This window comes from Musa acuminata, chromosome BXJ1-9 (assembly GCF_036884655.1).
Source record: "Musa acuminata AAA Group cultivar baxijiao chromosome BXJ1-9, Cavendish_Baxijiao_AAA, whole genome shotgun sequence".
Lineage (NCBI taxonomy): Eukaryota > Viridiplantae > Streptophyta > Magnoliopsida > Zingiberales > Musaceae > Musa > Musa acuminata.
This window is the reverse complement of record NC_088335.1, coordinates 2,591,041-2,616,526: the sequence shown is the minus strand read 5'-3', so window position 1 is coordinate 2,616,526 and position 25,486 is coordinate 2,591,041. Positions and strand designations below refer to the sequence as shown.

At 39.1% G+C, this 25,486-nt stretch overlaps 3 protein-coding genes across 3 annotated transcripts; all 3 read right to left on the bottom strand.

Moving 5' to 3' along the window:
* Positions 1 to 252: 252 nt before the first annotated feature.
* Positions 253 to 4,020, bottom strand: LOC103996887 (transcription factor MYB1-like). Its single transcript, XM_009417939.3, has 2 exons — positions 3,511 to 4,020; positions 253 to 1,536 (listed from the first exon to the last, which is right to left on the bottom strand). The coding sequence occupies exons 1-2, from the start codon at positions 3,899 to 3,901 to the stop codon at positions 755 to 757; spliced, it is 1,173 nt and encodes a 390-aa protein (XP_009416214.2). The 5' UTR covers positions 3,902 to 4,020; the 3' UTR covers positions 253 to 754.
* Positions 4,021 to 4,172: 152 nt separating this feature from the next.
* Positions 4,173 to 5,017, bottom strand: LOC103996888 (heme-binding-like protein At3g10130, chloroplastic). Its single transcript, XM_009417940.3, has one exon. It carries the CDS (start codon positions 4,937 to 4,939, stop codon positions 4,340 to 4,342), a length of 600 nt encoding a protein of 199 aa, XP_009416215.1. The 5' UTR covers positions 4,940 to 5,017; the 3' UTR covers positions 4,173 to 4,339.
* Positions 5,018 to 5,217: 200 nt separating this feature from the next.
* On the bottom strand, positions 5,218 to 25,081 carry LOC135592449 (DExH-box ATP-dependent RNA helicase DExH11-like). The gene is made up of 23 exons (XM_065081912.1): positions 24,715 to 25,081; positions 24,203 to 24,460; positions 23,822 to 24,082; positions 23,659 to 23,733; positions 22,743 to 22,821; positions 21,182 to 21,336; positions 20,678 to 20,785; positions 18,857 to 18,958; positions 18,377 to 18,577; positions 18,134 to 18,244; positions 17,135 to 17,202; positions 16,590 to 16,962; positions 15,890 to 16,045; positions 15,700 to 15,810; positions 14,189 to 14,242; positions 11,851 to 12,108; positions 10,306 to 10,415; positions 9,535 to 9,688; positions 8,655 to 9,117; positions 7,219 to 7,433; positions 6,440 to 6,678; positions 5,868 to 5,994; positions 5,218 to 5,780 (listed from the first exon to the last, which is right to left on the bottom strand). Exons 1-23 carry the CDS (start codon positions 24,847 to 24,849, stop codon positions 5,568 to 5,570), a joined length of 4,026 nt encoding a protein of 1,341 aa, XP_064937984.1. The 5' UTR covers positions 24,850 to 25,081; the 3' UTR covers positions 5,218 to 5,567.
* Positions 25,082 to 25,486: the final 405 nt, after the last annotated feature.

Below are 25,486 nucleotides of genomic sequence, written 5' to 3'. Positions count from 1 at the left end.
TTATTTCTGCAACATTTTCAGTTGATTTACGTTTTTATCAACCACTGCTTGTTCACTTACCTTTCATGTTCAATGTATTTCAATTATTCTGACTTGCTAAGGCATGATAATATTCTCTCTCTGTAGGCAAACTAATATCAAAAAGAGAAGTGTAACTCACCACCCTGTGTAATTAATCTAGGCCAGACAGGAGTATCCAAAAAAATGTAGGAAAAAGAATCAAACTCGTTCTACATTGTTTCATAATGGCACTGATGCAAAGAGACACAGACTACCCATTCAAGCGGCCTTTAATGAATCATGTTTTCTGGGTTTACTAGATAAGGAAGGCATAATACCTGCTATACAGGCTGATGCAGGACCAACGCCCTCCTATTTTTGCAAATTACAACAAAGAAACTGACAAGTCTAGCACACCAATAAAGGAGAGGTGTATGAAAACTGAAGCATTCTGATTCACTAGAGGAATATTCAAGTGCTCACCAGACGAGTCATAACAATTTCTGGCCCTATCTGATCTGATCTACATCAGCACCATCATAAGGTGGCTATCCAAAACACGAATGTAATGCCACAATGATTGATGAGACACTGTTCTCATGATCAATAACGGGTGCTTATGACAGTTCCAAGCAAACTTCTGGTCAGACTAATATCCCTTCATTCCGATACTAACTGCCACTTCATCATGCTCGTTGACTCGCTTACAATGCCTTTGGGTGCAGCGATGACCATGGGGATTTTTCCTGTCGCATTAGATATGTACTCCACATGAATCTACCTGTCCAGGTGGAGTAGCATATATGCTGGTGCAACTACTGTTCAAGCCACTTTTAAGCCAAGCAATGCTGCCAATTTCAGACCCTACAGAGGCCAACTCATGACTTGGAATGGGTGGAGGCTCAACAAACTCAATAAACTCTGGACCTAATGAAGAGCTAGAAGAATGGCTCCCATCTTGAATGATACAGCATCTGTGCCCACAGCGTTGCGGAACCTGAGGTTCGCAGGAAACATTGTTAAGAAATTTACAGATGCCACCACCAGGTTTGAAGGCTTCATAAAGTGGGCCACCCAGTAGACCTCGTCCTGATGCTTCAGGACCACTCAACCGACGAGGTGTACTATTATATGGGCTGAAAGCACTCCCTTTAGCAACTGGTCGGAAGAGGCAAGGTGGGTTTCTCGACTCAGGTACGGGGGGTTCATCTCTAATGACGACAACCTCTCCAGAATTCTCTGAAGCATTTTCCCTCGAACTAGGATCTTTTACTTCCATGGATTTAAAGGAATTGACATTACTAAAAGACAGAGATTCATCTGAAGAACCTTTGGCTCTCTCAATACCAGCAGCATCTCCTGAAGAATCACATGATATCGTTTTGTACTGTTTAGCTTCAATACATGTACGCCTCAATGTGGAATTCCAATGGTTCTTTATTGCATTGTCTGTTCTCCCTTGTAAAAGCCTTGCAATTGATGCCCACTTGTTACCATGGATTGCATGAGCAGAAATAATGATACGGTCCTCTTCCTCTACGTTAAACATGGTCAAACTTGTTCACGATCTTACAACTAAAAAGATAAGTAGCAAAAAACAAAAAACAAAAAAACAGCATAAAGCATCACTTTCTTTTGTAAGATGCACATGATTCAACATGATATCTACCATTTACTATTGCATCCAATATACATAAAGGATATTATGAGATCAAGTTTCTATCCAGTTTAGGAAGTCAAACTTGCATCAATTTTTTTTTATTATCTTATCCAAGGTCCGCCAGTACCGGAGTTTCGACCCGGGCTCGGTACGGTATGGTACCGGTGTACCGGGCGGTACACCAGGGCGTACCGGGCGGTACACCAGGGCGTACCGAGCGGTACACCCTGGTGTACCGATACTGTAGCAGTACTACAGTGTAGTACTATAGCACTGTAGCAGTGCTACAGTGTAGCACTGTAGCGGTACAGGGGCGGTCCGCGTACCGAGTACCTGGCGGACTGATACGTACCGCCCGATACGGCCGGTACGCTTCGGTACGACAGACACTGATCTTATCTCAGTTAAACCAAACCCTCAAACATGGTTTAGCAGACACAGAAAGAATTGTAAGCGTTTAAACTTTTTGGCAATGAACCATATAAGATTAATCACACAAAATAACAGGTCTGATCCTTCAGTCTACTATATTAAAAAAAAAAAAAACTTTTCTTACCCATCTAAGACTTACCTGTCTCACCTACCTGCCTTACAGGCAGCGATGACCCACATAGCAGGTGCCACATGGACCCCATCACTGCCTCCAATCACAAGGTAAATCATAAAAAAGTAGAAAATGTATTGCATTTTGATAATTTACCACATTTCTATTTGATGACAGAGACTCTCAAAAAGTGCTATATGAAGACACAGAGGAATATTAAACGGTAGAAGTCAAACTAGCTATTTCTAGATTCTGCCACCGGAGAAAAGAGAACTAGGTTATGTCACTATTATGAAGAAATTACACCTTAAATGATCACCATTTCCCCGAACCACAACCAGACAGGCCATTATATTGCAATAGACTTTAGGAAAGACTATCAAGAATTACAAGCCACTAAGCTCGCTTTTCATCGTGTTATATGTTTATCTGTCCAAGCCATCAAGATAGCCACCTTGCCATCATATGCAACAAAAGCTTTACCTAAAGAGAACAGACTACCCTTAAGGTTGGCGCATCTCTAAGACAAATCATAAAGAGTTGTTGGATTAAACTAGCCCATCAGTGTCTACCTTCTCACTTCTCCTCTTCTTACCAGTAACTATCCTTCATTCTTTCTTCCCGTTTTCTCTTGTTAGTTTCCTTAACCAGATAACCCATCTTATCTACCGAACAACATCTTAGCTAAACTAGGTTAGCCCAATTATTTTATTTCTGAAACAGCATGACGTAAAATTTTATCCTAGAATGCTAGACATTGATACGAGAAAATATAAAACATTTTATTCTGCTATGCAACTTTTCATGCAGTAAAAATCAGAACTCAAATCTTGCAGAAGACAACAGAAAAACCGGTGTCCTGACATGAATCTCATTGTCCAATATACACTATTAGATTAACTGCTATGGAGACTAGTAATGAAAGAATCATTACTCCACACCTATTGTTGTATATCATTTGCAGAAAGATCATCAATGCCAATATCCATGGAGATCCAAGCATGTGTCCTTCCACTAATTCTACTACCATCCCACGTTCAATGATGGGTATACTCACAGAACATTTTGCAGCTCAAGGAGGTCTTTATCATAGGCATCCGAACATAACTTCAGGTAAAGGAACATGTTCTCGGGTCTCCAAAGATAAATTCAAGATTATTTGCGCATGTCTGTGGATTTCAAACTCACAATGGCAATTTGGGGCTGATCACCAAAACCCTATTAGATAGATTTCTACGCCAACGTCTCAAACAAAACCTAGAAATCACAGACCCAAAGAAGAAGACAAAAGGGGGGGGCTAAGTACCAGTGAAGGGGCGGCGCTTGACGTAAGGGTCCAGTTGGTTACACCATCGGAGACGGCACGACTTCCCGGAGCGCCCGGGGACCCCGCGCGCGATCAGGCTCCAATTCCTAGCCCCGAACTTGTCCACCAGCCGGCTCAGCATCAAGTCCTCCTCGGGCGACCATGGGCCTTTCACCCGGTCCTCCACGGCCGCCACCGCACCGTCTCCGCCGCCGCTAGCGGGCCCATCGAGCACCGCCACGTCGACGCTGCTCCCATCCTCCGCTGCCGCGGGTTTCGATCCTCCCGCCGACCCGTCGACGACGGCGACGGGGGAAGGAGGAGACGAGGTCGTATGGCGAGGAGGAGGAAAGGCGGTCTCGGGTTCGGCCTCCGTGGCTGGGGCTTCCATTTCCACCCTCTTCTTCGAGTAACAGAAACAATAGCAGGATTACCGACCGCCTAACCGCAGTTTGGGCTCGGAAGTCCAACGAGAGATGACGGGGGAAAGAAATAGCGAGGAGCAAATGCCATGAGCAGGTTTACCATCGTGAACAACGCAAGTCACTTGATGACTTTGTAAGTCCCCATCTTGGGCTCAGTGGCCCAAACCTTCCTTAGCAACTATGGGCTCGCCAACCAAGAGAAGAAACTTTTATGTTCCTCGTGACACGCGCATAAGGTATTCGACGAAACGTGGAAGAGTCTAAGTTATATGTAATCGATAGTGCTCGACATTAAGATGCAGGCACAGAACATCCACACCGCGTTACATATGGCACCCTGCGACATTTCACACCATACATAGGAGAGGAAGCAGCGAATGTACGGCATACTACTACTGCTGCTGCTACTCGATGGGAAGCATGACTTCGTTGGTGCGCAGGAAAGGCAGCGTCCAGGGCGGGTTGTACCTGGCGAGGAGGAAGTCCCCCACCACCTTGTGCCCGTCACGCTCCAGGCACCGCCTCAGCTGCTCCACCCTCTCCGCCACCGCCTGGTCGGTGGTCAACCCGCTAAACCTCACCACCCCGAACTTGGCCTCCCCCTCGTCCCTCACCACGACCCGTTCGTCCACCGGGGCCGGCGCCTCCTCCGCCCGCGAGTACTTGGACGGCAGCACGAATTGCATGGTCACTTCCTTGCCCTCGCCGGCGACGTTGGTGATGACGGGCGCGGTCATGGCGATCTTCTCGGGGCCGGCTTTGGTGATGACGGGGGCGGTCATGGCGATCTTCTCGGGGCGGACGTTCTGCGGCTTGCCGAGGGCGCCGATGTAGTTGGCAAGGATCATGAAACCGCCGTCAGGGTCGCCGCGGAGCTTGGAGGGGTCGTAGGTGACCTCAGCCACCACCCGAGGGGAGTACTTCCTGATCTCATAGTCTGGGCAAGCGTGGATGACTTCATACTTGGGCGTCTCCACCGAGATCTTCCCCAGAATGAGACCCATCTCTCTGTGCTATAACTTCCGCTCAGCGTGAGATGAGGACAGAGATTTATGTGGCGGAGTCGATAGTTTCTTGCAAGTTAAGCTAGATATATCAAATGGGTCGTCTCCTGAGGCGTGTGGCGGTCGTCGCAGGATGAGATGTGGCGTTGATAGCTCCACGACGAGGGAGATTTGTACTACGCATGCGCCGTAGCTCTGTTAGGAGCCATAGAGTCAGCTTGTTAATGTAACCTTTGAACACTCGCTGATTAAGATCCATCAGTATCACATCCAAACCATATAAAAGGGCTGCAACTTTACATTACCATCTTTTGCCATCTTTATCTCAGCCACATCAGTTGTGAACAACAGGGTGGTCAAAAGAACTACAGAATTCGAGCGAGAGATGCCTTGTAATGTTGTTAACTACAACCTGATCACTAAAATCAAAAACCCTGATCACTAAACTAACTACATCCTGTGATGTTAACCAAAGGACATGTCTTGTACACTAAGGCTCCTGCCAACGAGGGGTATGAAGAACTAATAAAGGATGCAACTTAGGAAGACATCGGTATGCTCCACCGGCTCTTCTAAGGGTATACAAGGTTATGTTAGGAACATTGTTGAGAATGCCACTCAACTGGAATCAAACTCCTGTTACATACAAACTAGCTGCAAAAACAATGTCACGCTTTATAGCATCGGAAGCTGTTTCCATCTTCTTATAGAGCGCAGAGTTGCCCATTATTGAGGCTGCATTCTTGAACTCACGACATGTTTCATCCAGTCTCACGATAGTTCTTACTATGAGACCTTCGGGCACATCAGTGAGTTCACATATATCTGCGAATGGTGTCCCCTGCAATGCACCGTGAAAACATCAGAATGAAATCTTTCCCGAACCATGTAAACTACAGTGATTTTCTTTTGGGATAGACGGAAAGACCTTTGCCCATTCATATACAACTTCAACAAGACCAAACTTGAGGTTCTCTCGTGCATATTCCACAGGATCAATAGCTAGTTTAAACTGCGATTGGAGCTGCCCCAATCTAACTGCTGTATCGTATAACCTAATGAAGGCAGGCAAGAAAACGTTAGTAACCATTATAAACAAACAAATACAAATTACAAATATCCCTCCCAAACTGAATTGTGCTCATAAGTACAATTAAGCAAATGCTGTCAATGCTAATTTCTATAAAATTCACTGGAAGTTACATAATCACTAGAAACCAAGTTTCACAGTCCCTAGGAATCAATGTCATATCACGATAAAGTTTTAGCCACTAATAAAACTAGTAGAAGCTCCGTATAAATTATTCAATGGATCCACATGTAAGGTCTAATTTGCAATCGGACAAAATTATATACCTTAAGGGGGAAAAAAGTCAGTATCTGTTATTGTGAAAAATACTGGAAATTGATTCCTATGTTAAAGATTTATCCCAAATAAAGCATCACTAGGAAAATTTAGTGTAATTTAGTGGAGAATATATATATCAACTGGAATACTACCTCCTTTTAGCATAAGCCAGCTTAGGAGTAAGTGATGGTTCAGAAGTGTTCTTCTGTTGGAAAACAAGAGATGACATAATTGCAACCGCTTCTTCAGCTTCTAAATCATCCAATTGGTTCTCAAACAAACATTCTGTGCATATCAATTCCTCCCCAGAGTTCATCTCACAGGCCACTCGGCCCTTTAGTTGAACAACAAGATCAGAATCAATACAATAGATCTCCTTCAGCACATCAATCTGCATATTTAAAAAGTAGTTAATTAATTTTTGTAGACTACCATTATGCATTTCAATACATCTAAACAAATCAAAACTATTGATAAGTGATTGCTAAATGCTAATTGCCAATGCTGTTCTTTTTTTCTTTTCTTTTTTTTTTCACAACTGTATTTAGGTGGTAGTAGTTCAACTCAAAATTCTATTATAAAATGAAATTCTGATATTTACTTGTTATTAAGTCTAGGCAAGAGACAACCCAACAACAATAACAAGAAGCCATAATGTCCCAACTACTTAGGGTTGGCTATTGGCTACATGGATCTTTACCCGCCGTTAAGCTCTGGTTAAGGAAACATCAGAAGAGACCCCATTTTCTAAAAAATCTCACACTACTAGTTATTAGTCATGACCGCAGATCCTATCGACAATCCGATTTGGGATCTAAAACCTATAGCATTTCACAGAATCATGTTGGATCAAATCCTCTTGATACTAGCATCCAAATTATTGGATGATATGCACCAGGAAAGAAAGAACTAGTATTTGCATTAAACATACCCGGCCTTGAAAATCTGGCATTTGCTGGAGTGCGTCATCTGACATTTGATATTTTAAAGCGTTAACTTCTTCTTTGTGCCTGTTTTGCTCCTTTATCAACATGATATGCTCATTAAACTTTATACATCCATGGCATTTGTTCTCAGCCATATTTTGCAACAATTTATTGTAGCTATGATACCTTTGCACGAGATCCATGTCCCTCAACTTGAGATCTAAGCAGTGTACAAAGAGAAAAGGAATGAGAAAAGAAAGGACAGGAGGGAGATACTCTATTCACGAAAAAAGAAAGTCTGCAACATTAGAACATAGCATTTTCTATCAAATCACAGATACTAAAGAGAAAGCTACTCCTGCTAAATAGACATGGAATACTTCCACTATGATACATAGGCTACGTCCTCTCTTGAACTGAGTCCTGAAGAAAGTACATCAAATCAAATAAGTGAAAAAAGAAGTTACTAATAGTACTTGAAATTTATCGCACTTGCCCTTCGGACTGAATCAATAACATGGTTTGCTTAATTTATGTAGACAAATGCTAAATCCACTCTACTGTTGCCAAACCTTAGCTCAAGTACATGATATGGAGAAAGTAGTGTTAACTTGGAGTCTGTGAATGGTATCTTGATAAGATTGCATGCACATCTTAAAACACAACGCGAGCACATGCTGTCATTATTCTTGTATGTACACAACATGACTTTTTACATAATAACCTTTTAACAATCAGTTTTTGTACATATCCTTATGAATGCGACATTTGCTTATATCTTCTTGATGGTATTTTCTTGTACATATAGCCTTAGAAGATATATGGGTGAAAAACTTTATTGATTATACATATACATGTATGCCAGAATGGCATGTAACACTCAAAAGTGTATAAATAAATAAATATATAAACAATAATTTGAGAACGGTATATATGAACCATACAAACTCAAAGAATTCGCACACAAATAAGTTTGTCCATGAACATGCACATACATATTTACAAATGTATATCCAAGTGCATGTGCTTGTGCATACATAGAGTCAAAGGTTAGTGCCCCTAGCATATGACATATCATGTAATTTAGCAGCACAACATATGCACTGCAAGCATCAAATGTCCTCAGTCTGGGATGGACACCGAAGAGAGATCCTGAATCATACCATTTATAACTACACCTATCTTCATGTCCCTGAGACAGCTAGAACATATGCTATGACCAAATTATGTCAACATGTTAATTAGCATTCAAACCGATTTTCACCTGATGCCTCGTGAAGGACACTGATATTTGTTGTGAACAGTGATCAATTGGATTGGGAAAAATGTTGATGCATTCCTAAGTCACATAATTTACATGAATATTGCAGAACAACTGTATACACTCCATGAAATTTGTTCATTGGCCTCAGTGGATAAACTGTAAAGCCAGAGAACATACCTTTTACAGCATCTAGCGCTGGAGGATACTTGTTCCCATCATGTTTCTTTTCTAGCAGTTGCTGAACAGTTTTTGAGTAAGCAATATTGCTGGGATCCTCTAGAAGTCGCACTTGATCGATCTTTATTTTGCAATTGCAAATAGACACGATGTCCTTATTATCTATTGCTATAACTTTGTAGTTCGTACCGGAAGCACTACCATAGTATGGCAACTTTATATTTATTGCACCAGATCCTTTACGAGAACTGACGGACGAAAAGTACTCTTCATCCATGCTGCGTTTTCCTTTCGGAGTAATAAAATAACCTTGTTGAAAATTTTGACTTTCTTCCTCTTGCAATTTGTTCGAGGACATCGATGGAGCTTGCGAAGCAATATCAGCAATCAATACTAAAATGATATATTGTTTATTAGCAGCAGAAGGCGTCTTCAAAACAGTGCCAAGCAAGTGATCTTCTGCCTACCAGTCCAGTCAAAACAAAAGGTCAGTGTTGAACTGAAAATAGGGAAGCAATTACAACAGAATATTTGCAGATGATTAATAAGACATAGGTAGAGGGGTATAACAATTTGCCTACTAGGCCAAATGATGGCCTGTCTGAATATGCACAAGGACAAGGTCCAATACTGAGGTAAAACCACATTCCTTTTTTACAGAGCTGTAACAGGGATGCATAAACCACATTATTCTTGTGCCATATATGATCAATTTGGTGCTCTACAAGTATTAATTTCAAAATAAGAACGAATCCTCGCACGAGAAAGTGATTCCATATGAAGCTCCAAAGTTTTAGAGCATATTCAAAATGTTAAAAAATCCAATCCTTTGACCGTCAAAGATAACAGCATCATAATATAACCAGATGAAAACACTTACTGATTGTGATTTGACAACCACCACTCTTCCTGGCGAAAGAAATTGTTGAGCAGTGTGTGATTGCAAGACAGCCTCTAAAATGTGTTGTCTGTGTGTTTCAGCTTCTGACGCCATCTCAAAATATTCTTCTATTGCAGGCTCACCTTTTATACATCTGACAGGCAAACAGTGAAGACTCTGAATATAAGAAAAAACATTGAATCATAACAGCAACCAAAATAAAGCCATAATGTTTATTTAGAAGTTGGTAGATACCAAATGTTTGAATACCATATATATATACTGGTCCTATCCCCTTACAGGCACACAAAATTAGCGACCTTAATTTTTTAGGCTTAAATACCATAGTATGTAATGGTCCGATACCCTGAATTTTTATGAAGAGGGTATTTATACCCTGCACTCAGATAATCATGAAGCATCCTTACAAGAATGGTATATGCGGACACCTACAGATTTCGATAAAGATGCTTTTTTTCTTTAGTTCTTCCAAGACACTAAACACCTCAGAGACTTGTAAAATTCAGTACATGTGGTTGGAAGATTTACTAAATATAGAATAAGTAAACAATAAAAATATGCATGCCAATAACTACAAAGTAAAAAAAAAGGCAAATTCAGTGGTAATACATCATTTTACAAAGAAATATAATTTGCAACGTATCCTATTTTAACAATTCTTCCTCCAGAAAAAGCTAAGAAAATTCTGGTAGACTCCAATGGTATTTTGGGTTGGAATACAAGTGTATAGCACAGAGGACATGACCTTACTCAATTTTTTTAGTACTTTGGCGTAGCTTTTGCAAAAGAAGACGCTCTTTCTCTGGCAAGTTCTTTTGTGCATGAAATTCAGCAAAGCTTCTTTTAAGCATGTCCTCCACCTGCAACATGCATTCACCAATGTTGCATTTATGCATGATAATATGTCATAAAATGATTTCAATTATTTAAAAAAAGGGCAGGAAACACAACAAAGGAAGTAATGAGCATGTAAAGGGCAATAAGTATCAGTTAATCTTTGTTTCAACAGAGAAAAGCACTAATGTGCAACATGTACTAATCCATCCTTGTATCAACAGAAAAAAGCACCAAGCATAGAAAATTAATCAAGCAGCAACTCCCTCGATGAGGTGCAATTTTTATATAATCTAAAAATGCAAGATTCTAGACTTGCCTACTCCCGTAATTGAACTCATACATGTCAAAGGTCGGCGTGGTAAATCATCAAATGGAAGCATGTACAAAATCATTCCTAGATGGGCCATGTCATATAGCCTAGCACATGTCAACATGGAATCTGCACGACACAAAGTATTATAACAATGATCCGAACAGGAATGGCATATGAGACCTCAAAATTACAAAGGTGCACTCAATGGCAGACTTGCAATACCTTAACTGTTTGAGCCTTCCCCAACCTATCCATGTAAATGATCGAAGATGCCACAAGGTGCAAATTGAGACCCACAGTGGACCCTAATCGAACATCTAAGGTACAGGGTCATGATACAGGCAAAAGGCTGCAGGCAGATAAGATTTTTTGGGTAAAGATTTAGAATGTGAAGCAAAAAAAAGGATCCTTACACAGAGCATACATATGTGCATATACATACATATAAATATTAGTACATATATTACACATAAATGCACACATGCATAACTCGAGACTGCCCTATGGATTTATAAACAATTGTCATCACAATAAATAATAAATGTCAACACACATCCGAAACTTTGTCAAATAGGAAATATCACATGCATATCAACAGAAAACATATATTAGATTATTCGAAGAGCCAAACACGATGTCTATTACAGCCTCCATATAGGCTACTACAACAATGACAGATTTCAAAAAAAGCAAAAGAATCACGTTTAGCTCAGTACTCCTTTTTGTATGGTTATATAGAGAGAAAGAGATTAATGAGTGGTGCCTCAAAGATTGATAAGAAAATGAGAGTTTAGACCAGTGATTTAGACCATTAATGTGATTCTGGAACCTATATATGATATCAATAACCATGACATTCCAAGTCCATTTACATACTTTAAGTTGTGCAAAAAAAGGATGATGATTAAGATTTTTTGAACAAGTTCCAAGATTTTTATTTGGAGACACTTTAAAGTATCTAGGCCAACTTCAACAGTTTGAATTTCTTTTATAAAATTCAGGAGAAATTTAAAACTGATCTAATATCAAGTCAGTGTCAAACAAATTATGCTCTCTTTCTATATATAGATGAACATGTTCTAAATAATAAACAGGTGAAGGAAAAATGTTCTTAGCACAACATCAGTGTCTACATTCTATAGTACCTTTAATTCTTCCACACGAAGAAGATGAAGTATCATGGTATAAGTCAAGCGAAACTGAGATTCAAGCCGTGTTGGTTTTCCAACCATTACTTGCTTCAAGTCACTTTCTTCTGGAATTTCATCACGGCACATAACAATAACAGTACCAATCTTATCTAAGCCTCTCCTGCCAGCACGGCCAGCCATTTGAATATATTCTCCTGGAAGCAACCTCCTGAAGTCCTTGCCATCAAACTTTCTCAGGGTATCAAAGACAACCTATGAGATTGGAGAGAACCTCAATAAAATTCAACTACGTATTCTTGCCACCGACAATTTTTTTCACTTGAAAAATTAAAAAGGCAAATCTAGATGAAAAATATCTAGAGAATGAGGCAGTTATAATGACAGAAGAATTTCCAGCAAATAATGTCAGAAAGGGGCAGATATAATATTGTTGTTCATGTCAACCCCACTAGAATAACTTTAATTAAATAATTTTCTGTGAGTTTCCAATATGATGTTTGCAAAATTTACTAAAGATAGCCAGTAACTGAATACATACAAAAACAATGAGAACAATCAAATGTTAACCCAACTCATAAGAAATAATCAAACTTATCACTACAGCACCCACATGAAGTAATAGCAATGTACCAGTCCACATCACAGTGATCAGGATGAAATATAAATTAGCATGAGAAAAAGAAAGGTACTAATTGTCATATCAGGTTGAGAGTTCCAGTATCTAGCTTTAATTAGAAAAAAGGTGAAAACCCAGTCACGGGATTCCTCCTGAAATTTGGAAGAATCATCAATATTTGCATAACACACAATATTATAACTATTTCAAGGAATCAGATGAGTCTTCTCCAAAAGTTTTTTAAAAAAAATCATGGTTCACCTTACCGATCTGCACAGTTTACCGATCAGCCATCGGTACGATATGTACCAAGGTGTATCGAGCTGTACCAAGCATACTGACACACGATACATGGGGGCATACCAATGTCCCACCCATACTGGTCCCCTATCAGATCAGTACATACCGCTCACACCAAGCAATACATATCACTCATACCGAGCAATATGCCACGGTACAACAAATCTTGAAAAAAAATATTAAAATTAAACATTAAGTAAAAAAAAAGGCCAAGGCATCTGTATTGTACAACACATAAAATGCATATCTATCAACCTTCCAGACAGCCATTTCTGAAGCTATATTTTGACCAGGAAGTACCTATGGTATGGTCCAACATTGAGCTGGCACGAAGACCAAGGCTTTTCACCTAGCCCAATCCCGTCCGGTTTGCAAGATGTAGCAGGGTCACCTACAGAAACAGAACCTAAAGCTAATGACTCATTCTTTCACCTACAGAAGCCAAACCTAAAGCTCGTTCCTTTTTCTGCTGCCAGCAACTGCCTTGCTCGTTGCAGCCGCTGCCTGCCCCTCAGTACTTCTCCACCTCCTATTCCTCCTGCTCTGCTCCTCTCCTCCTCCTCCTCCACCTCCCTTCCCCTACTCTGCTCCTCTCCTCTGCCAACTATTTTCCTCTTCTTTTCCTCCTCCTCACCCCTACACAGTACTGACCATACTGACCGGCATGCTGGCAGACCAGAGCCAAACTGGTCTGAGTAGTAAGTTTAAGATTTTAAACCATGACTCTGATATGAAATTTAAGACTGCAAATGACAACATAAAAAACCTGGACGCCAGGAGGAACCTTGAAATCTATCTTCTTGTCTGTCATCTTAATCTACTCCATGGAGATGTTATCAATCAAACCATATGTATTTCCTGTTTTAAATTCTGTTAGAGAAAACCAATGAGATGCAGAAAAAACAATCATCTATTTCACATAATTATGCATGGCATTCCAGGCAACAAAGAGAGACCATTCATCATATATTTTCACAACATTTAATCTGAATACTTCAAATGAACAACAATATCAACAATTCAACACCATAAATTCTTTCAGCAACATTCAGTAGCAGCGAAAGGGAAGGAAGGAGTAGGCAAAAAAGAAGTTAACAAGAAAGACAAGCAGATAGATCATTTCAAGAATGTTCTATCGTATAGAAAGTAGAAACAACAGCAATTACTTGGATAAAATATATCCTTCTCCAGCAGACTATACATAGGTGTCTCACAGTCCACAGAATTATATTATTGCTTTACTGTTATCCAAATAACTGATGTTGTTGTAGTCTCTATTCTTGTCTCCAAATTACAGAGTTCTCAGAATAAGATACATGGAGAACTAATCCTATTTTTTTCAACATTATTCTGAAAATAAATAATAAAAGCTAAACCATGCTATAAAGACAACAGTGACTAAGTAGAGAGACTCACTGTTCTTGCTGGAGCATTAACTCCCATAGCAAATGTCTCAGTGGAGAATAAAACCTACACAAAGTCCGAAAAGGAGCCAAATGAATCAGTCAGCGATCAATAATGTCAAAATACAAATCAGCCTTTACATGATTAATCATGACAACACGAATAACTAGTCTAACAGACATGAGTCTAAACATGACTAACTTAACAGAAATGAAGAAAAGCCACAGGACTCACAAAAACAAAACTGAGGGTGCATAACATTAGTCATTAAAGCCATCTGACACGATACTTATTTGTAACAAAAACTGAGATGCATATTCAACAGAGACGAAAATAGTTTATAGCAAGGAATTCACCATATCCATTCACGAGCAACCAAAATTCATCTCTGTAGCAATTATAAATGGTTACATAAAGACAAGAAGACCAACTTATCAATTATTGTTTGATAGAGAAAAAAATGTGTGGAAGAACTCGACAAAGAGCTAGCCAATGTCCATTATCACCATGCACAAATTCAATAATATCTATTGTGTTTAAGTAACCATTTGTTCAGTGAGATTATAAGTAATATAAAGCAAAAGGAGTCAGCCACAAGTAAATTAAATTATTCCCAACAAAAGTAATCACATTAATTTCATACAGACCGCTGACTTTATTAGCCTTATAATTAATTGAAGCTCTAGGAATACTTTGATGGATGCCTAAGGATGTGACAGTGATACCACTCTAGCAAAAGACAGTTAAATACCATGTACATAGGGAATTTGGCACCACCATAACCATGACTTTAAGAATAAACATGTGCGAATCAAAATGGACCAAACATACTCTTCAACTAAGTGAAGCGGCACCTGAAGTCAATCATATCACCTATGAATTCTTTGAAGTTAACAATATCGCATTTTAATTTTTTTCCTTAAATGTTCTCTCAAATTGTGTCCTCTTCTCACAGGGAACATGACATATTCAAATAAAAAATCAGGCGAAGCTTTGGCATCCAGTAAAATAAAATCAGCAAAAATAATGAAATTCCTTAACCCTTTCTAGCGAACCATAGAGGAAAACAGTCAGAGCTGAAGGAAGACAACTGGATGAGTGTTTGGATGTCACCATCAACAATTGTTTGGTTTTTACTCCTCTCTTCATTCTCTTTCCCACTTTTAAGTAAAAGAGCTGGCATGTATTCCGAGTTTGGTGTTGGTATTACATGCCAATGATGATACCATGTCAACCATTGACCAGCATGCTGATCGCCAGTGATACTTAAATCCTCGAGAAGAACACCAATCTTTCTCTCTCTTCCTCCACCGCCTCCTATTCTTCCTTCCTCCTCCACGCCATCCTCTTCTCTTTCTTCTTCCTCTTCGAGTCACCAATGTGTACTAGTGTACCATGCTGACTGGTCTACCCAAGGACCAATACAGGTCCGGTACTCACAAGCAAAGCAATCAATTCTAATTCATCAATGAATTAAGTCGCTAGAAGCATATGAGGAAAATAAGGAAAAGCCCAAACAGAACCTTGATCACGCCACGGCAAAAGAGCATCTCGACAACTTCTTTTACAATAGGAAGAAGCCCAGCATGATGCACACCAATGCCTCTCCTTAGCAGGTTTTGGACTCGGACAACCTGTAAAATGCATCCACAGGGTTGATGAATTTTGAGTTAATAAAGGTCAAACACACAAGTTTAATTGGAAGTTAATTACTTGTGGAAGATTCCTATCAGAACCCTTTAGCCTTGAAAACGCCTTATCACAGAAGACCTTTATCTCACTTTTCTCAGAACTAGTTGTCAGGTCAGTCCCAGTCATGTTATCTGCTGATTTATCAACACGGTTCTTTGAAAAGCAGAAAATCACCACCTGGAACCGATGAGTTTTCAGTGAGATGTAGATTCCTATTCCAATACGAAATAAATTTAACTATCAAAAAGCATGAAACATAAACTGGAGTCCTTGACAGAAAAAGCTCAGTTGCTTAAAACCCTTTCTTTTCTTCTCCCACTCTCTGCCACCAAAGAAACAAAGTTCCTACATACAGGTAATATCAGATAACAGACTAAGACATCAAAAATTATATCCACATCATTGAAATTAAACATACAATGACACCACAGATAATCATAGTCACGTTGCAAAGTGAACCCTATTTTGGGGAACCAAAATATAGATAAAAAAACACAATGCCAGAAGTTAAAGGTAGCAAACAGAAATACATATACCAAAGCTAAGAATGTCTAAATGGAGAAAAAAGCTAAGAATTCAGATTAGAGCAGGCATTCGAGAAGGGGCAAAACAACTCATTACAAAAGTTGCATATAACTGGAAAATGGTTGCGATGGAACATTACTCAAACTAATAGAAAATAGATTTCTATAAAGTAAATCTTGGAAATATTGTTCCTTACAGGCAAAAGGGAGTTCTTTGAAAGTTTGTTTACGAGTGATAGCCATAAAGATGACTCTGATCTCCTTAGTCCTGAATGACTATGGTTCATCCCACTAGTTCCATAAGAACTGTGAGTGATCTGATGTCCCGAGTGCTTCTGAATTTTCCCTCGACTAGAACTATCATGTTGTCTAGATTGGCTTCCAGCTTGAGCAAATGGAACTCCAACTTTTGTTCCAGACTGTCCCATGCCAGCACTTGATTTTTTTCTCTTATAAACATCTTTAACTGCTCTGAATCCCTGAGGCAAAAAAGTATCACTCTCACAGACTTTGTACAACTCTCCAGAGTAGAACAAGCAGTGCTCAAGAGGAACGGGTCTTTTTGTTGTCCTGATAACCAAAGAGTTGGAAGATTATGAAAAGAACTTTTTGTTGTTTTTCCATATATTCATGAAAAGAGAAAAGGCAAAATAAGGGTGGAGAAGTGTAAGAGGTGGTATAAGCAAAATAATAGCAGTTGATGCAGTTACATAATTCTATAATTAGAATAATTGACACATACCCTGTAACACGGATCTTCTTTTGTTTTGTTCGACCAATCCAATCAGCAAATTCAATTGTGTTTGGGACCTACAAGATGCTCCAAGAATATCCCAAGTCATTGAGATGATCTGAATACAGCACATGTGAACAAAATAATTTCTAAAATAGATCCACTTGAATCACTTCATATTACTGATAAAGTAGTAAGCACTATGTTATTGTGATCATAAGAAAGTAATTTTATTCCATTTATGCTGTTCGGATTTCTCAGGTAGCAAAAGAAAATGCAAGCTATATGTGAAAAGCTTTAGCCAAAGTATGGCCTCGAGCAAAGAACATCATCAGACCCAAGAGTCGATTTTCACAATCAGAAGTTAGGAGTTAGCTTGATTGCATGCAATAAGACTGGTAAATTATAACTATGCCCCAAATCGCTCCATCCTGTATCATCATATAAATCAGTATATTACTGCAGTATATCATTGAATAGCATATCACAGACTATGAAGATCTTCTATGTGCTGAACAAGCCCACTATATCATAAATTTTAGCATTTATAATGGTATATTAAGGAGGGAACCGAAACCATCCTCCATACTTTGATATTATATCTACTAAGAGAGATGACTTGTAGATTTCACAAGATAAGAAGAGTCAATATGAGTTACCAATAGAGTGCAAGGAATGCAAAAGTATATATGTGCAAGTTGAGAAAAAGGGCGAACCCTAAATTAGGGGTGAATAGAACATCTTCCATAAAGGTAGACATTTTGAACGAACAGCATACTGCTGGACAAGTCTTTGGCAAAGACCAAGTAGCTGACTACTGCCTTAATAGCTAGAGTTGCAAAACTCATGTCCTCCAATTGCTTACATGAGATTATGGAGCCGACTGCTTTTCTTTCTCCAAGTAAAAAAGTAATCAACTGGAATTATAAACTGGAAAGTAGATAGAAAGCCCCCGTCGGCACTTCAAAGACAGGATCTACAGAACTATATCCAAAAAAGAAAATGTACCGTTGCTGAAAGGAGGATAATATTGACATGTCTTGGAAGCATGATGATAACTTCCTCCCACACAACACCTCTTTCAGCATCATTGACATAATGCACCTCGTCAAATATAACCTGTTTGCAAAATGCCAAAAAGCAAAATTACTAGGGAATCCTGAGATCATGTCAAGTTATTGGGCATATTAGGGTAGTTCTAGACTCTGAGAATATGTATAATCAAATATAAACTAACAAACACATCATTACCCATTCAATGTCGCGGATGATATCAGCACCTCTGTAAAGCATTGACCTTAATATCTCAGTAGTCATGATGAGACAAGATGCTTCCGGCTTCAAGCTTACATCTCCAGTAAGAAGGCCTACATCAAACTTCCCACAAAAGTCCCTGTACTTCTGGTTGCTGATGGTTTTTATTGGAGCAGTATAGACAGCCCTTGTGCAGTGCTACATAATATAAAACGTAATGAAAAGAGACACAAAGCCAAAATTTTTGCAAAGTTATTTGTCTGATAAGTAACATACTCGAAAGATTATGGATAAGAACAAAATTAACTAAAAATTTCATCAAACAAGGTCCATACAATCATGTCCAGTAAATTGGATACTGAAGTCATTCTGAGCCAAACAGTAACAGAGTTCAAAGATATGATATGGACTCAAGTTACTCGACAACTATACAGATATAAAAACATAAATAAAGAAATAGCAAAGGAAGCTGCATACTTTGGATGCCAAAGCAAATGCATATTCTGCAACGACCGTCTTTCCAGCTGATGTATGAGCAGCTACAAAAACAGACTCACCTCTCTCAAGATGATATATGGCCTGCACATACCAGAAAGTACTTTAAAAAACTAAGCCACTACAGCACGTGATTGGCATGTTAACAAGGTTGAATGAAAATATTATTCTCAAATTTCATGGGCAACTATAAACATATGCTCCAGCAATAATATCATCTTTTGAACCTGTTGGAGATTTTTGTGTTAAGATGTATGACAATCTTTCATGTTGTACATCCATCACTTTTCACTACATCAAAAATAAAAACAAGTTTTAAGATATTGCAACCCTTACTGATGCTCAAAGAGACAGACATTACTACAGAAGTGACATAATACAAGGATGAGAAGAATTTGTGATGTTCAGCCTTTTTTCAGAATGTTACTTTATATGTGCATCAGAATATCTTTAAAATATGATTCTCTTATCCATGCATCATTTTTTAACCAGCATGGCTCCAAGTTACTGTTGACATTCGAAGTATGCTACATGCAAGAATTTCGAGGTGCAAATTATGTGTGTTATAGTTTGAAGGCGATTTCAAGAGATATTTTCTAAATGCATTAATTCCTTCTTGCCATGAATATATATATACATATATATACATATATAAGCTTAGTACACAACTTGAAACAAATCATCATTAGTCAAAAAGGTAGCAATCAACAGATTATGGATGCTAGGCTGTAAAGAAAATGGTCCAATGATCATAGACCAAAGACAATCATATACTACCAATGTATACTCATGGAATTAGATTGGTGTTCCATAAGGCAGATAGTCGTTGGAGAGAGTGTAAGAGATATCTGTTACAATGTTAGTTAAGTTGAACTTAAGAATAATGATTCTGTTATGTTGACATAATATGCAATATACGTGCAGCCGATGTCTTTAGATTTTTCATGAATTTAAACAACAAGAAATAGTGGGAGAGGAATCAGAACCCCATCATTGGAGAGAGAGTAAGAGATATCTGTTACAATGTTAGACAAAAAATGCTTGATGATGATCTGCCTCAACGTAATAAACTATTCTCTATAATAAACTACAGAAATTATGAAAATCAGCTCCTTCCATAAACAGTTTTGCTGCTTCATTTGTTATGTATACATAACAAAACGAACCAAGATATCCTTGCATAAGCCACTAGATAACTATGGTACATATGCATGTAACTATTGTACATATTCTACAGCTGGTGCCTAATTTGTTGAAGCAAATTTATGTATACAGCCAACACACATAAATATGCATATAAGACAGAATACTTGAGAATTGGTATAAATATTACAAAGCATTCAACTGCTATTAACTTGGAATGATGATATTCTTTGTTCTTGGAACCATATCTCAGCAATGGCATAGATTCTTATAAGACCAAAACTTACTTTGCCCTGTAGAACTACATACAGAGCATGTTGTTCTCATTATGCTTTAAGGCTTAAGCCCCCCTCAACCCAAAAAAATAATTTAAAAGAAAATTATCCCCAAAATGTCATTGTTGTCAAAAAAAACCGACACGAGTTATTAAACATCAAAATATTTTAGAAGTCTGGTTTATTTTCTGGCATTTTCTCACATCACAGTATTAGCAGGGACAAAAGCCTACAAAGGGTGAATCTAGTTACTAAATAATTTACACCTTTACATGTGGTTCACTTGATACAGGAGCAGACACTAAAGTCATTAGTTACCGTACAACATAAGTATTAGCACCTATGATAGATAGGTATATACATGTTTAACACAATCATACTGTACCTCTTTCTGGAAGCTATCCAACTCAAAAGGGAAGTCAATGGCCATATCAGGAACAAGTTCATAAAAGTGACTGACAATCTCGTCATTACCACCAACAAGAGCCCATGCCTGTGAAAAAAGATGCTTATCAACCATAATTGAAACAAAACAATAACATCCTGAATTCAACTATAGGCAAGGAGAGGTGTCCCGAAGTTTGCACAGCATTGCTATAATTTTACACAAAACATGTTGATCGAGCAAATCTCACTTAGCCATGATCAATTAAGAAGCATGTGAAACATGCTTTTTAATGATGACAGAGAAATGGACACAAGAATGGCAAAATTATACTTCATAATGGGAGAATGGTAACTTTTTTGTTTTCTAATGGGTTCCACCTGATTCTCTTGTTGATTAAACCAATAGCAACCAACCATTTCATATAACACAAAAAAGAACTTTTTTTGCACATCATGAGGCCCAACAGTCGAGAGTAATAACAGAAGCATGAGTATTTAATACCTCTCCTTGGTGCTTACTAGAATCAATGTTCTGCCCAGGTAATTCGTCTCCCATGTTTCCTGGCTCACTTAAAATCATGTTGTCTGAAGAAATTTCAGATTCAGGAAGAGGATCAATATTTATCTCTTCTTTTTCATCTTCATTTTGGACAGAACCTGGATTAGATGAAACAGCAGATTTGTCAGAAGAATAAATTAGAAAACAAACATAAATTTTCTTGTTTGAAGCATGCGGGGCGGAATAGAACCACATTAACTTGATTTGGAATATTGATTTAATTAAGGTTCAACTTGTCAAGGTCCACTCCAAACATTGAAGGTTCTGAAACTTCTTGATCTAAATGTTTTTTTCCATCAAGTCTAATATATCATTGTCTCACCACATTGTACAATAACATGCATGATTAAAAGATAAATGCACATTATCAATATCTGAATTGGCTATTATTTCTAAAGCACGTCTAGTGCTATATTACCATACATCACTCCAAGAATAGAGGGTTGCATGAAACACATGTGGGTTTGCAAATGTCAAGTAAAGCTGAAAGCAGGCACCCTTTATCCTTGTTCATGCAGATCACAATTTTGTCCCGATAACTGTGTCGTTGGGAGAACTCCTTGTTAAATCTCTAATAAGCCTGGACCACACCCATTATAAGTAACCACTATGAGCTCCTTAGTCTAGTAGAGACCATTATCTGTCCATTATACATATCCTCTGGAAAGGGATACACTGTGTGTGCATGTGGCGATCCTCAGTGCTCCAAGAGCACCAAGAATGCAAATGCTAACTTCTAGCTAACTCCCTTCTAAAAGAGGTACTACTTGTTAACATTCAGAAGCAACTCATATCAACATTCACTTTATTAGGGAACACCACATGATGAGCTTTTCTAGTTCTGACCACAAGACCATGAACATTTATTATTTACGACTGGGCAGTGGGCTCTTCTTGAAAACCAATTAGGGCCTGTAAGGAATAAGTGTGTGAAAACTTTCGTGCACGCGGCAATTGCAGATCTATGTGATACTTGTCGACTTCAGGTGATATTATTTATGGTTATATTTTAGTTCTCAGCTTTGCCTTTTCCTCCTTGTGACTGCAAGTTGCATTTCCACATGCACAAGGGTGTCAAAATCCCTGCAATACAGAGTGAAGCAAGCTCACATGAAAGGAAGAATCGTAAGACGGATCATTTACTGCATTTGTTGTTCAAGCGCCTACCTAGACAGAACAACAGACAAGGTAAGCAATATGTGTATTCCCTAGCATTGCCTCCTCCTCTACTTTTTATGCCAAACCACTTTACAGATTCCAGCATTTCATGTTTCTTACTTTGACAGAGCAACCATAACAATGAATCAACAAATTGCAATAAAGAAAAGTGCCAGCTAAATAATTGAAAATCCATCAGATTTGAAACTCAAGATCATTGTGAAGCATGGCAAAAAGGAAGATACAGAAAATCATCCAAACTCTTGTTCTTTTCTCCTATTTGAAGCAACTAACAGATAAAATAGAAGGAGCTTATACCAACTTACTAGAAAGGTCAAAATCTCACCATCTCCTATTGATCCTTCGATAATATCTTCCTCCCAAGCCTTTTTAAATAAATCATCAAACTGCACCGAGTACATATTCTGCAGCAAAGACAAAATTGGCATGAAAATGTGATGGCATGATTAGCCTCTACACTATCATAAACTTATTAAAATTTAGAAGAAGGTAGATATAGAACTAAAAGTAAATGGAGAAAATCCAACTATAGATCATAAGTGTTACAGCTTTTCCATCTGACAACTACATGAACGATGAGAACGGTGAACCAATCATTTCATACTTGTTGTAATTCACACCACAGTGATCCAGTCCGCCTCTAGATGTTTTCTAACCCCTTGTGGCATCACACGACAGTGATAATAGCATATCAAATTTCTGGTCTTATATAAAGATCATACATTAAATAGGGCCCTCAAATTAATCATAGCTCTCGTGCTCAATCAGAAAAAGGAGAGGCGCAAGACTCCCACCAATCTGGGGCTTAGCGAGGGTCATTATCTGCAGCCTTTCTCCCACAATCAGAAAAGAAGTTCCCATAACTCTAAAACTCAAAAATTCGACACCCAAGTCATGGAAGAGAAATCTTTCTGATGCCAAGATTTGTGTTACCTTAACGATATCACGAGCAATTATAATGAAACAAACTGACACACAGGAGAAATGTCACCGTGATGCCAATGTTAGTGTTGCACCAATAATATCACAAGCAATCATTACAAGAAAAATTCTCCAAACATATTAACAAGTTCTGGTTTCATTATGATCCATGACAGTTTTGCACTTCAATCATTAGGTGGGAGCCGCACAATCAGAACAATGAAGATGACATACCAAGGATTTCAAGATAACCACAAACCAACTTTCCATAGTATAACTGCTCAGGAGAGAAAATGCTTAATAGCTAAGCATCGACGTACCAAGTCATCATCCATCAAATCCTTCTTTGCTGCAGAGATTTTCTGATCGGTGCACGTCCAATGGTAGGGATATTTCTTGAAAAATTAAAGGTAACAGCATCAGGTGATGTGCTGGCAACTGGAGATTAACATTAAGAGAGTCGTGGAGTGACTAAATCAGTACCTTAAGATCACCTAAATCCAGTCCCTTCTTAAAGCTAGGAGGAACAGTCTCAGCAGGACCCCCATCGAGAACTTTGCGAACCCATTCACCGCTAAGAGCACCTTCAGGAGGGTTCCTCGCCAAAGCTTGAGAACCATCAAGGCCACCCGGTCGGAACGGACGACTGTTGGTGCTACCCCTTACAAAGTCCTTCGCTGGTCCAGGCATTCGTGGCATCGATCCAGAATTTTGGGCTCCTTCCATCAGCTCAGCCACATCTACCTGGAATAGAACAAACAAGATACTTACAAAAAAAAAAAAAACGTTGCCACAACTTCCATACAAGAAAGATGTTATGATGCGAGGAAAAAGCGGGGAAGATAAAAGACCATCCCCAGATACCTCCACCGAAGAGGGATTCCAGATTCCCGAAGGGCCCGTATTCTTGGAACGTCTAAAAGGCAACTCCCACGAGGGGGCCACAACGGAACGCGGGGCCGACGGCTCCAGCGGGACCTTCGCCCGGCCAAACCAATCGAAGTCCCAAAACCGCCCAGAGTTCTCCACGGAGAACTCGTCAGGGTCCAGCTCCGGGCGAAGGTAATTGTCCTCCAGATACTCCTTCAAGCTTTCAGGCGTTTCCGGAGGAAAAGCCGGCGGCTACAACCAAAGAAGACGATTATTTCTTCATCTACGGCGCTCGAGAACTTGGAGAAACAACATAAAAGCCCCACATCAACGTAAAAGAAAAGGCGCCAGCCAATCCGCGGTGCTCAAGAACATCGAGTAACGATAATGAGTTGTTCACATACCGACGAAGAAAACGACCAGTCAATCGGCGGAACTACGCACGAAACTGCAAGATTGGTGGTTTGCGACGATTACAGAAGGGGAAATGAAGGAGGAGAACTCACGAGGATGAAATCGGGGAGAGAACTCAAGGGGGTGGGGCGCTGGACCGGCGGGAGCGGCTCGAGCCGGAGGTGGCCGCTGTAGCCGGTAAACCCTACCCGGAAGGCGACCTCGTTGGTCGCCTCGACGCGCTCCATCGACGGATCGTTATTCGGCTCCGCCGCCGACTCCGCCGGTGCTGTCCGAACAATGCCCTAGCTTGCTTTCGCTTTCTTTCTTTCTCTTTCTTTCTTTGAGGCGTCGCGTCCCGTAACTCCGGCGCGGTTTATGCACCGAAGCTGCTGCTGCGTCAGAGAAGGCAAAGCAGTAACAACGGGACGCCTCACCCTTTTCTTATGCCTGGCCACTTTCGGCTGCCGTTATCCTTTACTTGTCCATGGCGTCTTACTTTTAGGCCGGTTTTAAACCTAAGGTTTGGGCCGTATTTGGGCCATAATTGGGCCATGTAAAAGCCTATAATTATGTGTTTATCTTTGTAAAGATTGGGTTTTTAATATTATTAGTATGATGATGATATTTTTAATATAAAATACATAAAATACAATTATAGACATATTTTTAATATAAAATATATACAATATAATTATTGAAATATATAAAATACAAATCATATTTTTAATATTCTTAGTACAATGATACTCGAGGGATTGAGTTATAAATGATATTAATATCAAATTGAGTTATTGGAGCAAACACAATTGATTGATTACCGAAACTAATTAGTGGAGGTTTTTCTACCTAAATTGTAAAAGAAAAAAATCGATTAATTATCTA

Excerpts from the sequence above, each read along its gene's own strand:
- LOC103996887 (XM_009417939.3), bottom strand. The coding sequence starts at position 3,901 with ATGGAAGCCCCAGCCACGGAGGCCGAACCCGAGACCGCCTTTCCTCCT. Across the intron at positions 1,537-3,510 it reads CAAGCGCCGCCCCTTCACTG|AGGAAGAGGACCGTATCATT; the intron begins GTACTTAGCCCC and ends TGTTTAACGTAG.
- LOC103996888 (XM_009417940.3), bottom strand. The coding sequence starts at position 4,939 with ATGGGTCTCATTCTGGGGAAGATCTCGGTGGAGACGCCCAAGTATGAA.
- LOC135592449 (XM_065081912.1), bottom strand. The coding sequence starts at position 24,849 with ATGGAGCGCGTCGAGGCGACCAACGAGGTCGCCTTCCGGGTAGGGTTT. Across the intron at positions 21,337-22,742 it reads CGAAGGATCAATAGGAGATG|GTTCTGTCCAAAATGAAGAT; the intron begins GTGAGATTTTGA and ends CATCTAATCCAG. Across the intron at positions 5,995-6,439 it reads CTGGCTTATGCTAAAAGGAG|GTTATACGATACAGCAGTTA; the intron begins GTAGTATTCCAG and ends TGCCTTCATTAG.